The sequence below is a fragment of the Sorex araneus genome, chromosome 7, assembly GCF_027595985.1.
Source record: "Sorex araneus isolate mSorAra2 chromosome 7, mSorAra2.pri, whole genome shotgun sequence".
NCBI classification, from domain to species: domain Eukaryota; kingdom Metazoa; phylum Chordata; class Mammalia; order Eulipotyphla; family Soricidae; genus Sorex; species Sorex araneus.
In genome coordinates this window covers 14,768,084-14,786,449 of record NC_073308.1, presented here as the reverse complement: position 1 = coordinate 14,786,449, position 18,366 = coordinate 14,768,084, and the positions used below count along the sequence as shown (strand labels likewise).

The 18,366-nt window shown below is 48.1% G+C and overlaps 1 protein-coding gene across 2 annotated transcripts in view; it reads right to left on the bottom strand.

Moving 5' to 3' along the window:
* RPS6KC1 (ribosomal protein S6 kinase C1) overlaps positions 1-18,366 on the bottom strand; it is a 100,687-nt gene that overhangs the window by 31,279 nt on the left and 51,042 nt on the right. For both annotated transcript variants that reach the window (XM_055144464.1, XM_055144465.1), the window contains one exon: positions 11,954-12,046. In XM_055144464.1, coding sequence (XP_055000439.1) covers positions 11,954-12,046 — 93 coding nt within the window. The remainder of the gene's footprint in view (positions 1-11,953; positions 12,047-18,366) is intronic.

Sequence of the window (18,366 nt, the reverse complement as noted above, 5' to 3'; positions counted from 1 at the left end):
AGTTTCTCCCAAACAGGTGTTGACTAAATGATTATAAATTGGCCTCTGGATACACCTCTTCAACTGAGCCGTACAGGGCTGGTGATAATATAATTAGGCCTAAAAACATCAGGCTGGTGAGTGCTTTCCATCTGTTTGGCAATAATGTTTAGTTAACAATAGTCCTTAAAAGAAGCACCTTCAACTTCAGTTCTTAAAGTTATTTATAGGACCATTCTTAATGCCCCAGCATGCTTGCTCACAAGAGCTTTAGCCACTTGGAAATTGTTAGCCACACGACTATATGCAGAGAAAAAGCACTGCATTTAACATCTGTATCTTTCCAAATACACATGCTTCAACCTCCTTTAAAGTCATTTCTTAATGAACAGTGTGATGGCGCTGCATTAATATCAGAGCTGCGTGCACAGGGCTCAGAAGGAGCCAAACCTTTTTTTCAACACTGACAGCAGGCTGATCTGTAATAGAGCTGCCAGCATAAAGGACAGAGTAATCGCTTCTTTAACCCTCAACCAGAATTTGATCATTTGTGGACTTGCACACATCCATTTCAAAACTGCTCACGGGTCTGCTCACCTCTATAAAGACAAAAACCTAATTTGGTACTAATTGGACACAATTGTCTTTTCAATTAAAAGTCCCCAAACCATCTTTCATTTCACGATTAAAAAAAAAAAGTATGGTAAGTAAAACTGTCATGAAATCCGTATCCTGGCTGGCACAGCTCACTGAGAATGCTGGGCCTCCACCTATGGCTTTTCTTCTCTCAACCTCCTTTTCAGACTGGATTAGCACCAGGTCCAGGAGTGGGTGACTCCAGGCTCTGCCTGCAACTGGGGAGACCGGGCTGAAAGAGCGCAGTTGCCTCACTGTGGGAGGACTTTTCTCTGGGCCTCCCTCCCCATCCCCCGAGACCCAAGCTCTTCCTTCCAGGACCTGGTGGGGGAAGGTCAAATGTCGAGGTGTGAGCCGCCTGGGCAGACTAGGCCACACAGAGTGGACAGGGCATGAGGAGTGTGTCTTTAAATACAGCGAGATGAGATGTGGCAGAGAGGCGAGGGTACAAGGCTGGGGGCTGTGGCAGGGATCTGTGTCTGTGAGTCAGGATGATGGCTGGGGAGTGAGTCCTGTGCAGAGCACCCACGCAGCCACAGCTGCAGGGGACAGCGAGAGAGGCAGTCACTCTCAGCTTTCTTGGCTACGTCTCTAAGAATGACCTGGACCCCTGTGTCTCAGTAAAAATGCCTGCCTTCCGAGCAGAGGGCACCTGCTAGGGCGACTCTAGGCCCCCACTGCCCTGGGCTCCAGAGCAACTTGGAGAAGCTACAGGAACAGCCTCCTGAACACACCCAGCTAGCCCCAACATTCAGTCTGTGCCCATGGTCTCCAGGGTGCCAGCCACACTGCTGGGATCCCTGAGGAATAACAGGCCACAGGAGAAGGTCCCAGAGCAGCCCGGGAGGGCACACGGCCCAACTCTGCCATCGATGCCTTTCCTTCCAGGGTCTCTGCGGGAACCACCTTGGCGGGGCCCAGCAAAGCAGACCAAGCTAAACTGGAGCATTTCCAGTCAGGCTGAGGGGGGCCTCCTGCCCACATCACAGAAGCCAGCCCCGCTATTCTGCCCCAATGCTCTGAAGAGCAAAGCCAGAGCACCCAGGATGTCACCAAATGAGAACCAAATGCTACTTGCACTCAATGCTAAAAACTCCTTTCGTTTTGTGTCCTGATGGTGGCCAAGTGCGTTCGACTCCTACTTTGTTCCAGAGTCATCCAGAATCAAAAACCATGAAACAAGAGAGAGTGCAGGTGACCTGGGAGACCAGTTCTCCCAGACGGTTTCTGCAGCAGCAGCTACCAGCCCACCCCAGGCTGCCTGAGTCCCACACAGGCAGGAACAGGAGCAGGGGAGCGCACGTGCATCCCTCCAGGCTGCTTCCCTGCTGAGAACTGAAGCAGGATGGGGTGCAAGGAGGAGAGGGGAGGGGAACCGCAGAGCAGAAGGACATTTCCTACTCTGGAGATCTATTTTCAGCAGAGAAGAGCATGAAAGGGTCACTAAGACTGAAGGGGAACGGGGAGAACGCCCTGCATCCAGTGCTGTTGGACCGAGCACTTGGCCGGGAGGTGTACAAGCCATCCATAGAAACTTTGCCTTGTGGCTTGACAGCTGTGCCAGACATCCCCGACCCGCCGGGACCGGGCACACACTCTCTGAGGCGGGCACTGTCTCTGAGGCGGTTACAGCCAGTCATCCCCGACCCACCGGGACCGGGCGCACACTCTCTGAGGCGGGTTAAGGTCTCCCTTCTTCCATAACCTAGAAATGCCCTGGAGAGACACAACAGAAAAGCCCAGCAGACCTGCATGCCGGTGGCACTCAGCACCCACATCCATTCTAATCTGAAGTCCCAAACACCACCCAGGGTCTTAAATGCTTCTCAACACAACATTCACTCAGAAGGGCAGACCGGGCAGGATGGGTGCCAGACTGGTGGAAGAGCAGGCAACACAAAGCCAGGCTGGTAAATAACTAGCTTCTAAGAAAACATCAACTTCTATACTTCCTTAAATGCCCACCCATTAGCAAAGGTTCCGGTATGCTAATTTTTTAATTAAAAGCTATTTCAGCAGTGAGAGCTCTTTCATATGCACTACTGATTCTTCATCAAACGGGAACTTTCCAACTTAGCGCCCAGATAGCCTGTGGCAGCCTGAAGGTTCACCATCTGCTACCACCCGAAGTCACGGTGCCACCTTCAGAACACAGGCATCAAAGCCCGAGATGAGAGACAGAGGAGACACTGCCTCAGTCAGCACCAGGCCTCCAGAGCCAGAGGCAAGCAACAGGCAAACAACCGGAAAATACGGGACATCGGGAACCATTCGGCTGTCCCCCTGCAACACCCCCCAAGGTCACGGTGCACTCCAGGGCAGAACAAAGAGACAGCGAGAGGAGAAAACATGACAAATGGTCTGCTTAGGGACGCAGTGATTATTCTTTAAGAAAAAATAGTCATCTGTTAAAGAACCTATTTATTCAAAATAAGATATAAAAAATGAAGGCGTGTTCATCAGTCTCTGAGTAACAGGAACAATATTTTATTTACCCGGCTTTCCTTGGGCAGCTCTGTCTCGGGCTCCCGCAATCAAACATGACCCAAAGAAAAGTGTGCTAGGAGAGGAGGTTTCATTAACATACCAATTAAAAACCCCAATTTCTCACTACTTAAAAATGGCCTTTTAGGTTATAATTATGGTTTACCACAGTACTGCATACAGAAACAAAATACTGTGGTGTCTTTCCAAAAATAGCTAGAGACTCCAAGGCCGGCTCCACAGCTGCTCCTACATAGCTCACTGAAAGGAGATGCGCTAATGTGACGCTTTCCTATACAGCCCACAAGAAACGTACCAATCTTATGTGAAGCTTCCATGTGCTTGACACAGTCAGAGGGCGATCAACTGAGAAAACATCTTTAGGACCCAGAGGTGGCTCAGTGGTCACGTGCATGCAGGAATGAGACCTGGGTTTAATTCAGGACCACAACAACAAAAAATTAAGTAATACAAAAAAGTACCTTTTATTTCTTGGCTCTAGAATAGTCAATAGGGGGCCAGCAGTATAGTACAGCAGTTAGGGCACTTACCTCGCACACAAACAACTCTGGCACCCCACCAGGCCTGATACCTGAGCACAGAGACAGAGTAAGCCCTGAGAACCACCAGGAGTGATTCGTGAGCAGAGAATCAGGAGTAAGCCCTGAGCACTGCCAGATGTGGCCCCAAATCTGCTGACACCTCCTGATACCTGCAAAAGCATTGTTTGCATTAATTCTTTTCTTGGTGCAATATTTTAGTCCTTTTAAGCATCCACAGGGAAGTAATTCTAAGCTACCTCAAAACCAAGGAGGCCTAGAGAAAGGTCATGAGGAAACCCAATTGCCTGCCCCTGAGCAAATGTGGCCTCCAGGTGCCTAAGACCCACTGCAGGGCTGTGCTGGGGTAGACACACCCTGCATGAGCTCAGCTGTTCCCATGGCATGCCTCATCGATTCCCTATACACAAGCAAAAAGACTGTATTTGGGGAGGGTGCTTGGGGTCACACCCAGCAGTACTCTGGAAACTGCAGTGCCAGGGATCGAACCAGGGATCCACACACAGGGCCCGTGTGGTTCCTGTACTATGGAAAGACAGTGAATGTTGTAATTCAATATATAAATATATCATGGGTCCTAATATTTTTTAAAAATATGCATATTTAGGTGGTGCCAAAACAGATTTGCAAATACAAAGAATTTAGACAAAACTCAAAGGTCAGTCATTAGACTCCATTGCATTTCTCAGACACACTGGAATAGAGTTGGCAAAGTCTCCTTTGAAAAACTGTTGTCAAGGGGCTGGAGCAATAACACAGCAGGTAGGGCATTTGCCTTGCACGTGGCCAACCCAGGTTTGATTCCCAGCATCCCATATGGTCTCCTGAGCACCACCAGGAGTAATTCCTGAGTGCAAAGCCAGGAGTGACCCCTGTGCAACGCCAGGTGTGACCCAAAAAGCAAGAAAGCAAGAAAGAAGGAAGGAAGGAAGGAAGGAAGGAAGGAAGGAAGGAAGGAAGGAAGGAAGGAAGGAAGGAAGGAAGGAAGGAAGGAAGGAAGGAAGGAGAGAAAGAAAGAAAGAAAAAGTATTGTCAAAATCAGAAAAGAAAGGCATGATTTTGCTGCCGCCAAGATGTGATCCCTGCGGCCGCACATGTGTGCGGCCTCTCCGTAGCTGCATGAGCATGACATCGGCATGGGCAGCTCCTCGCAGAATGTCTCCAAACTGAGAACTAAGCCGCGGCCCCATGCCTGCCCAGGAGGGAAAAGGTATTTTTTTTTCTTTTTTTTTTTCTTTCTCTCTCTCTCTCTCTCCCCCCCACCCCCCTTCTTCCTTGCCGGGGGTGAAGGGCGTGGTGACCGCCATATTATGACGACCACAGATGGGGTTTACAAGCTTCCAATGATCCATTATCTGGAAGAAATCTCCCTGGACTTAGTTGCTAAAGTACAGAAATCCAAAACCGTGCGACCTTATATCTCTTCACAACAGGTCTGACTCTAGTGGGGTACTCCTAACAATAATAGTGAGGTTTGTGTTGAAATATTGAATGTAACCAAAATAAATAGAAAGTAAAGTGAAATTTATCAGTTACAAGGCAGGAGGGAGGGTGTGGGGGGCGGGATGGGAGGTGTAGTGTGCTGTTTTGTTTTTTTTTTAGGTGGTGGGATATAAGCACTGGTGAAGGGATGGTTGTTTCAGCATTGTATAACTGAGTCTTAAGCCTGAAAGCATTGTAACTTTCCACATGGTGATTCAATAAAATAAAATTCTTAAGAAAAAAAAAAAAGACATGATTTTGGTTTTTGTTTTGTTTTGTTTAGGGCCACACCCAGTGATGCTCAGGGGTTACTCCTGGCTCTGCACTCAGGAATCACTCCTGGTGGCACTCAGAGACCATATGGGATGCCAGGGGTGGAACCCAGGTCGGCTTTGTCCAAGGCAAGCGGCCTACCCTCTGAACTGTCTCTCTGGCCCCAGAAAGAATGACATAATTTTGAAAAATCTTTCTCCAATTCCCACAGAAATGTTGCTTGGCCAAAAACCAATCATTTCTCTTTAAACAAATAGCTAAATGTAGCCCTGCCCTAGAGTAATGTGAAATACATGCTATTCTCCAGAACACTGTCTAGGGAGCAATTACTGCAACCACAAACTTGAACGCACATTCCGAGAACCTTGTCTCTTACATTCCTATTAAGCCTATTAAGTGAATGAGAGGCTCCGCCGTGATGTTCCATACCAGGGTACGACTTAGTGAACAATGAAGTCCCCACAGAAACAACTTTCATAAAGATGTACACACATAACATATACACATATATGAAGAGTTCTACCTTATATAATTTTTGAATCCTAGGCTTGCACATCTATAGCTTCATCAAACCTGCTCCCAAAGGACACGGTGTGTCTTTGTATTAAAACTAGATAAAAATATAGCCAGCAGAAGGCAGAGTATAAAAGACAGAGAAGCTGGTTTTCAAGCAGGAACAGTGAAGAGCCAGGGAAACAAGCACTTAGCAGGCTCTTCTCAGATCCCAGTGCTTTCAACGCTCCCTCCACCTTTGTCAGCCTCATCTGGGTTGTCTGTTTTCTGTTTTTACAGAAGCAACTTGCCCAAGGCCACAAAGAGATTATACTAAATAGAGGTTAAAACTCTGAAGTTCTGAGTTTATAGGCCCAAGTTCAGCTCCTGCCATTCAATTCCATAATGAAACCACTTCTTCTATTTTCTCTGTTTTGAATTCTTAAGTTCATCTGGGAGAGTGACTTGGCACTTCAAACTTTAGATAAAAATTAATTTGATTAAAAGTATTATCCACTGTAGTTAGCTTTAGTTCCTTCTTATTTGCATGTGCTAGAGAAGCATACTACTCCAGTGCTAATATAAACTGTCCATTCACACCCTGGTTTAATACTCTCACTCTGTGGCAACATATGTTCTACAAATGTGTTCAAATCAAATAGTCCATGAAAACTGAAATCCATTCCTGAAAAGCAGCGAACACATCAGAGGGTTGACTGACAGTGTTCAGAATCGGCACAGCCACCCCTCAGCTCCTGCACACTATCCCGTGAGGATGAAGATCAGTGACAGCCATGTCTCGGGCCCATCAATAGAGGGCGCCTTCAGAGCACCCGTTCCAATCCCGAGGGCAAGAAAGTTTAACTGCTTTTACTTTTTCTCATGCTTAATGAGTTTTGTACTTCTGTAGCACATGGGACCAGTCTGTGATAATGATTAATATTTTACACTCCCGAGTATTCTGAAGCACACAGGAAACAGACCAACACGCCCTGACAAGTCTCCGGACTACAGGACAGCAGGAATGCAGATCCAGAGAACCTGAAATCTTGAAACTCATACCCCAAACCCTTCCTTATTCACGGCCAGGGCAGTTTCCTCTAGCACCATCACAGAAAATAAAAGAGGAGTTGGAGCCATAGCATAGAAGGTAGGATACTTGTCCTGCATGTGGCCGACCCAGGTTCAATCCCCAGCATCCCATATGGTCCCCCAAGCCCTGCTAGGAAGAAACCCCTGAAAGCAAAGTCAGCAATAAGACCTGAGTACAACTGGGTGACGGTATGGCCCAAAAACCTAAAAGGTAAGTAAATAAAAAAGAAAACAAAGAAGAGAGTTTTCACTGCCCTCTGAAACAAGTCAACAATGTATTTAAGGGGCCAAATAGTGATAGGGCATAAGTCCTTGTATGCAGCCAACTCAGGTTCAATCCCTGACACAGCATATGTTCCCCCAGCTCTTCAGGAGTGATCCCTAAGTGCAGAGCTAGGGGTAAGACCTGAGCCACAGCCAGGTACAGCCCAAAAACTGTACACACAAACAAAATCATTAAACCTGATCTAGTCAGCAGAGAGACAGTGTTGGGGTAAGGCACTTGCCTTGCATGTGGCCAATCCAGTTCAATCCTGGCCTGCACACTGCCAGGAGTGACCCCTGAGTAAAGTCAGAAGCCAGCCCCAAGTACTGCCGGTTGTGACCCAAAAACCATATACATAATATATACATGTGTACATACACACATAAAATCACACACAATACTATACAGTGAGCATATTTTATTGTTATTGTATTACTATTATTAATAATCTATCACTATTATTTTCTGTTGTTGCTGTTGGGGGGGTGTCACACAACAGGGGTTATTCCTGGCTCTGCACTCAGGAATTACTTTTGGGGGGGCGATGCACAGGGGTTATTCCTGGCTCTGCACTCAGGAATTACTTTTGGCGGTGCTCGTGGGACCATATGGGATGCTGGGAATCGAACCCTGGTCAGCCGCGTGCAAAGCAAACACCCTACCTGCTGTGCTATCTATCGCTCCAGCGGCTGGAGCATAGCACAGCAGTTGGGCTTTCGCCTTTCACTCAGCCAACCTGAGTTGATTCCTCCACCCCTCTCGGAGAGCCTGGCAACTTACTGAGAGTATGTAGCCCACACGGCAGAGCCTGGCAAGCTACCTGTGGCGAATTCGACATGCCAAAAACAGTAACAATAAGTCTCTCAATGAGAGATGTTATTGGTGCCCGCTCGAACAAATTGATGAGTAAACAGGATGACAGTGATCACTATTATTAATCTTATCACTATCATTAATATTATTAATGTATCACTAAAATAGAAAATAAAATACAGGGGAAGTATATTTTAAAAGTCAATAAACGTTTCCTAAGGAAGATCTCATTAACAATTAAAACTGTGTATAAAAACAGTAACTAGGGGGAGAGAGCTTGGTGGACTGGAGCACTGGCTTGGCACACAGAAGGCCCCCTCCCCTGACATAACAGGGTCCCCCAAACTCTCCAGGAGTGATGTCCCAAGCAAAGAGTCAGGAATAGGCCCTGAGCCTATTAGGTATGGCCCCCAAAAAACAAAACACAACTAATCCCAGTGTTCATGTAGAAATGTCCTTTTTGAGCAAGGCTCTTCCCTATGTGATTCACAGGGACCTAAACACTTGGTCAAGATGATGGCCTGCAAGGCTTCGACAGGCGTCAGATTCTCTGGCCCATTAACTCCAGCTCTGGCAAAACTATCCAAAGAAACCATCCAAGGAGATGGTTTCTTTCTAAGCACCATAGGCAGAGAAGAACAGTGGGGGCTGACTGAGTCTCAGTGCGGGAGGGGCAGAGAGGAGCACAGAACTGCTGGGGAAATTACAACAGCATCTCCCAGGAAGCACATGGGTATCCTGAGCTCTCACTCAGAGACAGCAATGACATCTATTTCAATTTAGGATGCCTTAATAAGCAACTGTGAAGATCACTTCTATAGTTTTGCCATTTTACTAGTCCAGTCCAGTCTGAAAGCATCTAAGAGTTCGTAAAACAAGTGGCACATGTGGCTGGGAGGACTCCAAGGAAGCACAAACTCCGGGCTGCAGCAGAATCCTGCTGGTCACTGTAGTGGTCACAAACCACCACAGTGTTTCACTACTCTGATCTGTTCATGGATTTCTATTAATTACAGTACACTGAACGCTAAAGGAACTGTACTGAAATACAAGTGCTACAGAACAGAAAATGAAATACTGAGTAACGCCAAACTCTGTCATCAAGAAGTCTTGCACATCAGGATACCACAGGTGCTTTTTCCCCATTTCTCTCATCAGAATTTTGCAGTTTTCAGAATATTAATGGTATAGACTATGAGATTTATAACTAGGTACCTCAGTAACAGAGTAGCTCATTTCAAATTTCCTTTGTTATTGATTGCTGGTATGTAAGAAAGTGGGTATGCTTTTATATCACATCCTCCTCTGCTATAACTGCTTCTTAGTTCCAGGAGATTCTTTTTGCCAATTCCTGGCAGAGACCACCACGTCAACAACAAAGACAATTTTCTTCCTTTCCAATCTGTGAGCTTTTTTTTTTTTTGGTGTGAAAGCAACATTTATTAAACTCTTCCTGTGTCCACACCACATACACCATACTATACTTTTCTGTCCATAGGCTCATCTTGTTCTGAGGATCCCGTAAATCAACATAAGGACAAACTCACAGACTGATGAAAGGACACATGTGCACCTCTGTCATAAGGGATCATCCAATGCTAATAGTTGACACAAGAAACCCAAATCCCAAAACACCTGCTGATATGACTAACACCTTCCAGATATCAACAAGCCCCTTTCTCTGTGGCCTCTATACAAAAGGCAATGGAACACAAATGCCAAGAAGGCTTGCTTCTGAGTACAGAAACAATGTCAGTGCTTAGGCAAAAGAAAAATCGTGCTAATTAGCTTGCACAATCTTTCCCATCTGCATGGACACAATATCTGACCCTATGAAGCATCCATCTCAGGGGTGCTAAGCATCCATTCTCTTCTTTCTTGATAAAGTTCTGATCCTTGCTTCAAGTCAGTGCATTATTTGCAATGTGTTTTTGGTTTTGTTTTTGTTTTTGTTTTAATTAATGAGTCACCTGAGGGTGCAGTTACAGAGTTTCGTGCCTGTGTTACAGTTGTGAGCCTTTTTAAGGAGGGCGGGAGTTTCTCCCAAGCAATGCTCAGGAAGCCCAGGAATTTCATGAGTCAGTGGTTCAATGCAAGAGCCCAAGGGCACGGTTTTGCTCAGACACTAACGGCACAGAGCTGTTCGGACACTGAGGCGGAATGACCAGAGGAGCTGCTCGGACACTGGGGCAGGATGACCGGCGGAGCTGCTTGGACACTGGGATGGGATGACCAGCGAGCTGCTCGGACACTGGGGTGGGATGACAAGGGTGCAGTGCTGCTCAGATACTGGTGCAGGATGACCAGAAGGCACAGAGCTGCTTGGACACTGGTACAGGATGAGAAGATGCGGTGCTGCCCAGCAGCGCTCAGGGGCCTCCAGGGCTCGCCTGGCAATGCTCAGGGGATGATGAAGTGCTGGAGACCAAAACAGGGTGAACCTCTTACAAGATCGGAGCCCTAAACCCCTGTACTCTCTTTCCGACCCCTCGGCCCAGACACCTTCCGTGTCCCTTGAGACCATCCTATACAGTGCTGAAAAGAGAAGTGAGGTTTCTCTGCCCTGTTCCTGAGCTCAGCAGGAAAGCTTCAAGTCTGCCATCCTCCTCCTGTCCTCCCCACCTTCCTCTCCCCCATCCTACCCCTGTCCTCCCCACCCTCTCCCCCTCCTCCCCTCCTCCCTCCCTAGTGACCTCTCCCCACACCCTCTTCTGTCCTCCCCACTCTCCTCTCCAATGCCCCTCCCCCTCCTCGCTCCCTGTTCTCCATCCCATTCCCCCTCCATCTCATTCTTCCTCCCCCTCCCTTCCATCTTCTCTTTCTTCCCTTCTTCCTCTCTCTTCCTCTCCCTGCCTTCCTTTCTCTATTCTCTCTGTTTCTGAGGAAACCCGCCCAAAGGTACTGGGGCACCCACAGAGCTCACAGACCACCTGTACATGTCCCTCCTGCTGGGCTTCTCCCTCCTGCCCTCGGCCCTCCTCCCGGGACATCTTCCTGCCCTACCTCCTTGCTGAGACCACTCTGAGCCATTCTCGGGCATCTCACGCCTGAGCCTTCCCAGTGTCACCTTTTCTTGCTGACTCTGCACAGAGCCCTGCAGATGAGCTGCAACTCTGGACTTCAGCAATCTTTCTCTTGTGAGTCTTCCTGAGCACAGGTCTGCTGGGGAAGGGGCAGCCTATGTGCTGATCCAGTGAGGGGGTGCAGCCCCCGAGCCTTCACAGAGCTACGGGGGCAGGGGTCGGGCTCCACAGACACCGGGAATCCGAACTCTCACTAAGTTCCTCTCCCACAGCCTTCTGCTCTGCCCCATGAGGTGGCTCTGCTCAAGATCTCAGCCATATCGCATCGTTTCTGCCTGTGGACGCCTCCATCCACTGGGGACACGGGACCCTTTGCAGCAGCCAGGACAGAGGCCCACTCAGTTGAACTGGCGGGTGCAGTAGGTGAAACTGGCCGCCTGTCTGCCTCACTAAATGGTCCTTCCAAGGGCAACAAAGGCAGAGACCCGGACCCTACAGGGAGCTGCTGGCTCCCCCAAACTGCCCAGTTCTCCCCCAATCAAACTGGGGCAGCTCTGCAATAAGGCCACTGGAATGACCATGCACCATAAAATGGATCTGAACACAAACCCCTTCCCCAACTTAACGCCCACAAACAATCATCTTCTCCTCAGCTGGAATATACTTTGCATGACCTTACATGAATTGCTTAGATAAAAGCTTTTTCTCTTCGGCTTTTGTTATTTTTAAGTACAGATGCATCTGAGTCATTTTCTCCTTTTGTTTCCTACCCGTAAGATCCAGAGCTTCAAAGACACAATGCCAGCATGCAGTCAATTTAGGACCAGGCTCTTGAAGAGGCACTGAAGAGTTACCTTGTCAATCACCCCAAGGACTCGGAAGGCCTTCAGCTCCTCAGCAGGGCTCCTCGGGCTCCCAGCGGGCCTTGAACTCACTGATCCTGGAGGCTAATGGAAGATATCAAAGATTACACATCAGTCAGGGAGGTCCTTGAAGGAAGGCTGCCTGCTGAACCAAATGCCAGGCCAAAGGAAAGTAAATTTATCATCAATCAGAGAGCAGAAAGATGAAAGAAAGAAGTTTCTGCTTTTCTGTAATGCAAAATAAGAAAATAAGAAAATCCAAAATAAAGAGAACCTAAACGAAAAAGCAAGACAAAAAGTTACAAGCCAATAAACTTTGGGAACACTGGAAACAAAAGTTTCAAAGGAAAAATTAATGAGCTGCTATAAGCTTTCCACGCAAGCTATAGCTAGACTGAAATTTGTAACAAACTGCAACAGCCCATAATCAGTCAGTTTACACTGACCTCAGGGTTCTTCAGGAAGAGCAAGGGGACTAGAGACAGAGTTGGAGATCAACAAGGGGAAGGAAGAAATGGACACGCTCAAGAAACTATGTTCTTTAATGGCATTTTATAAACCTGTACTACAGGAGGGATTGGCAGACTTGAGTTCAACCAGAACTGCCAGTGGTGGAGGCAAAGAAGCTCTCACATTGGCTGGCATGGTAGTACGGTGGGGAGAGCATTTGCCTTGCATACGGCTGAACCAGTTTGATTCCCGGCACCCCATATAGTCCCCCGAGCCCTGCCAGGAGTGATCCCTGAGTACAGAGCCAGGAGTAAGCTGTGAGCTCCACCAATTGTGACCAAAAAGAAAAAATACATATAGAAGTAAGATATGTAAGTAAGCGTTATTAGAATAGAGGTTGTTAAAGTCTAGAACGAGGATTTAAAAGAGAAAACATTTTCTGCCAAATATCTGACCAGCTCCGTGCTCCCACGAGAAGCCAGATGGTCCTGCCCACCCCTGCACCTCAGTATTTGTCCTAGTACTGAGGTACTGTGACACCCAAGTGACCACAGGATAAGGCTTATCTCCTGAGTGCAGAGACTGGGCAAAGCAGAGAGGGGAGGCAGGCTCAGTCTGACCCCCACTCTGGGTATACGCCCAGCAAGCTCTAAGCCCTGAGTTCAACCCCGAGTAGCGCCTGGGACTGGCCCTGAGCACTGAGCTGCCCGCCCGCAGGGCCGAGCAGTGTGCTGATGTTCCCAACTCCCTGACTGGGCCCAGGAGGAGTCCACACACAGCAGTGTTATTGATCAAATAAAATAGAAACAAAAATTGTATTGACAACAATAGCAACTGTAGTGGTAATAATCCTTAGTCAGTTTGTTAAAACTTCAACAATGCAGATCAATCCAAAACAAGGCTTTTTTTAATGTCATACTTCATGAGATACAGAGTTAGATCTGGAAAGGTAAGAAGAGAGGCCGGAGAGAAAGAACAGGAGTAAAAGCATGTGCCCAGCATATGGTCTCCCATACACAGAGCTAGGAGTGGCCACCAAGGAGCTTCATGTGTGGCCTCAAGTTCCCAAATTAGGAGACAGTAAGTGTTTTTGTAAAGCGCAGAGATCTCACTCCCCAAGAGTTGTAGGGGGTTAAGGGGCTTGAGAGAAGAGGGTGAAAGCCAACACTCGCATGTCCAGCCCAGAGACCCCTGAGCCACAGAATCACATGCCACGCGGCAGGGATGCCGGGAAGGGAGGCAGGGAGCAGGGTGTTCATGTGTGCATGAACAAACAACTCCCAGCGTAATAAGACAGGGAAGGGTGTGTGAGGGCAAGATGCTTGCTGCGACCGTCCCTGAAAGTGCCTTGCCAGTGTGGCTGCCACGGCTGGCCGAGAAAGCCAATGCCACAGAGACCTGATCCCTCTCTACCGCACTGGCCGGGCACCTGCCATGACCCATATCTGCACAGAAGTCGACCACATGGCAACGTGAGCAACAACAAAGCAGCGCAGAGTGTACAATCTCGGAATGCAGGGGACTGGCCGAGCTGGGCCCGGGGACTCTGTGGGCTGGCAGGAAGCGGGCTAGGAAAGGTGGGCCTGCAGACAAGCCCAGGCTGGTGGGCTTGCAGGGCCCCAGAGCTAGTCTACATAGCACTCCCTGGAAAACACTCAGCAAAAGCAGCCACTTGGCATGGCAGTTTGCAGATGAGAACGTAGAGTGACAGGGAGAGAGCGAAGCGACCATCAAAGTCTCCTTTGACTTGAACATTTGTAGAACATTGAGATTAGAGAAACGAACAAAGAAAGCTCATGAAATAAAATCATCAATAACAATTCATGTCTCTTATCTGCCATGCTTAAATCGGGCACCTCCCTATAGAGTCCCTTCGTGCAGATGCCAGAAAAAACACAGATCCAAGCCCATGAAGGAACAGACAGAGGAGAAAACAGGCAGGAGCCTGAGTGAGCACTGTGGGAAAGATGTGAGGGCTTCGATCTGCTGAAGACCTGCTGGAGATGGGCCTCCGGCCCTGGACACAGGGCAGGGTAAATGCTGCTGGGAGAAAGGCACCCTCCGCCCTCTCCCGGTGAGCCCATCTCCGGCCTCCATAGCTGCAGGTTTGCAGAGAGAACCTCTGCAGCTGGCTCCGTGCCAGCGTGGGGGGGGCGGCGCAGTGGTCTGTGAGGAGCAGGGCCAGAGTTCTAAGCTGATGAACACACCTAGGTTTTCTCTCTCCTCAATGTCATTAGAAGCTGCGCAGGAAAGGAATTTCTTTTTTTTTTGGACTTTTGGGCAGCACCTGGGGTGTACAAGGGACCATGTGGGACTCCAAGTCTATCGTAAGCAAGGCAAGCGCCTCCCCACTGTCCTTCCGTTGTGACAGGGGCACTTTCTTCTCACTGAGGTGCAGCTGCACATCACTGCAGGACACATGAGCACCGCGGCTGACACCCAGCTGAAGAGAGATCCTGTTCAAGACACTAAGAGCTCCTTTCTGCAAATGCAGAACTAGACAGAAGACATTCCACACTCATTTACGTCATGACTTCTTGCTCCATCCCAGTGGGTCCAGGGACCCATAACCAGGGGGTGCAAGGAAGAACTGAACTTAGCACAGGCACATGCTCCAAGGGGGCATTTTGGGAAAGGACGCTGATGGGCTTCCCTGGGCCTTGGCACAGAACACTAAGCTATGCAAGACTGAGCAGGAGGCGTACACCGGCCCACATTCAGCGCTCCACCAGATGGCTCCAAAGGAATCCAGGAAGGTCCTGTCTCTCAGGACAGCGCAGAGCTACTAAGAGGAAATACGGACGAAACCCAAGACAAATCTGACAATCAGTAATCAGCAATACCTACAACGCAGATACACCCCTTAAACAGAACATGATTAGCCATGCAGAGTCCCAAGATCAGGGACAGAAAAAAGGGAAGATCAGCACAGACAAGAGCAGGATGGGAGAATGTGCGTTCAAAAGTGTGTCAGCGCGTGCCACATGCATTCAGTGGCCATAAGCTGCCTCCCCATCCTGGCTGGCCACTGTCAACAGACACATGAAGGAGGGAATGGGGGCTGCCACCAGGCTGGTCAGTGATCAATCACCATTTATTCCAATCTCTGTCCTATTCTAGTCTCGCACACTGTCCCCCAAGCTACTCTCATACTGCCCCTCATTCCAGTCTCCAACTGGAATTCCTGTCTCCTCCCGCCTCCTCCAGTGACCCTCTTCTCACACCCCTCTTCCCAAGCCCTGACTCAGCCGGAAGTTACAGAGAAAAATCACCAATGGTTGGGGGTAGCAATTACACACAGATGAGGTAGCACGATCAACATATGTAAAGCCCTTTCTTCTGGGGAAGCTAGGACAAAATCTCATCCTCTAGAAGATCCACCCAAGGGCAGAATTCCATCTAAGGGCATACTTCTCCTTTTATTAGTCCAAATCCAGTGAACCAGTAGCACTGTAGTCCAGTCCCATTGTTCAATTTGCTCGGGCACCAGTAACAACAAGTCCCCATCTTGAGACTTGTTGCTAACTGTTTTTGGCATATCAAATACGCCATGGGGAGCTTGCCAGGCTCTGCCATGCGGGTGGGATACTCTCGGTAGCTTGCTGGGCACTCTGAGAGGGAGGAAGGAATGGAACCCGAGTCAGCTGCACGTGCAAAGCAAATGCCCTACCTCCTGTGCTATCACTCCGCCCCCATTTAAACGGGATTAAATGGATTACACTTACTTAAGTAAATCTTAAATTTACTTAATAATCTTTTAGTCATTTTGTATGGACACAGTAAGAGATACATTAAGCTTAAAGGGTGGCTCTCCTGGGAACCATCTTGCTCTAGATCTCAGACTACAGTCCTCATGACAGATTAGTCCTTCTTAACCCCAGCAGGGTCAATATCCAGTTACTTCTTTTGGGGTCATGACAGAGTTTGTCCATGACCATGCTCTTAACTTATTATACACTTTATGGTGTGTGGCTTGTCCCTTTTTGATGCCAGGGCAGCTTACAGTTTGCCTGGGTCCATCTGAGTCCCTCGCCAGGAATCCTCCTTTTGGGGAGGTTAAGTAAATATGACAGATGCCCAGGACTAGGTATTATTCGGGTCAATTAACTCTCAAGTAACAAGAGTATAGCATTAACTGTTTTCCTGAGTCTATCAAGGACATAGCTCGGCGCATATGCTGCCTGAGCCCATGTGCTGCTTGTGCCCACATGGCCAAGCATGTGCACGTGTGTCGCCTGCATCTCCCCTCTTGAGATGTGTACTTTCATGCTTTCATACTTTTGTGTCTAAAGCTCAGTTATGTGTAGGGGCTTCCTCCACCTTCAGAGAAGCCCGCGTTCTATCTTGAGCGTGTTATTTTCACTATTCTCTCTCCCACTTATCCCTTCCTCCTTCCCTCAGAAACCTCTAAATAAAATCTATTTACTTAAAAAAAAAAAAAAAACCACACAACTCTAGAGTAAACTGCAAAGGACATAAGGGAAAGACAAAAGCAATATTTCACTGACAAATACAAAATTCAGAGTCCTCTGAGGAATCTGACTTTACAAGTCACAGGGTCTGATTAGGGGAAATGAATGATTAACAAATAGGGGAAGTAGAGCACAAGGAGAAGTAAAAAATAAATGGGAGGGGCTGGAGCGATAGCACAGCGGGTAGGGCATTTGCCTTGCATGCGGCTGACCCGGGTTCGAATCCCAGCATCCCATATGGTCCCCTGAGCACCGCCAGGAGTAATTCCTGAGTGTAGAACCAGGAGTAACCCCTGTGCATTGCCGGGTGTGACCCAAAAAGCAAAAAATAAATAAATAAATAAAAATAAATAAATAAATAAATGGGAGTGCTTCTGGAGCACTGTGACAGGTGTTACTCAGTAAGCCTAAGCTCTTGCAGCAGAGAAAGGACTGACCAATGTTATCCAACAGGAGAAGTGGTCATGAGCAGTCTGAGAAGAGCAGCGTGCTTACTTAAAAATGATCATCATGCTACAGCAAGAAGCAAAAGTGCTTTACCTCTGAATTAGAACAGAAGCCTTTAGTTCTAAAAGGAACAATCGGGGGCTGGAGCGATAGCACAGCGGGTAGGGCGTTTGCCTTGCACGCGGCCGACCCGGGTTCGAATCCCAGCATCCCATATGGTCCCCTGAGCACTGCCAGGGGTGATTCCTGAGTGCATGAGCCAGGAGTGACCCCTGTGCATCGCCGGGTGTGACCCAAAAAGCAAAAAAAAAATAAAAAGTGGCATCTTTCTTAAAAAAAAAAATTAATTAATTAAATAAAATAAAAGGAACAATCATGTCAGCAAAAAGTCTCAGAATCCAGTGTCTCACGCCATGAGTCTGGTTTTGCTAACACACAGAAGGGTGGGGAGGGGCCTGAGTTAGAGTCCAGTGGGGAGGGTGTTTGCCTTGTATGTGGCCAACCCGTCCAACCTATGTTCAATCCCTGGCATCCCATATGGTCCCCTGAGCACTGCCTGGAGTGATTCCTAAGTGCAGAGTCAGGAGTAACCCCTGAGCATCACTGGTGTGACCCAGACAGCCAAAAAAAAAAAAAAAACCAACAACCAACAAAGGGCTGGGAAGATAGAACTGCAGGGAAGGCAATTGTCTTGCACGTGTCTAACCTGAATTTAATCCCCAGCACCACACACCGTATCCTGAGCAGAACCACATCTGATCTTTGGCACAGAGTGAGGTATAGTAGACTCTGAGCACTGCCAGTGTGGACCCAAAATAATAAATAAATAAAAGTCACAGGAAAAAAAATATACTCAGAAAATAAGCAGCTAAAGTTTTAATAATCCAGGGGCTTGAGTGATAGTACAGTGGGTAGGGCATTTGCCTTGCACGCCGACCCAGGTTAGATTCCCAGCATCCCATATGGTCCCCCAGCACCGCCAGGAATAATTCCTGAGTGTAGAGCCAGGAGTAACCCCTGTGTCGCTGGGTGTGA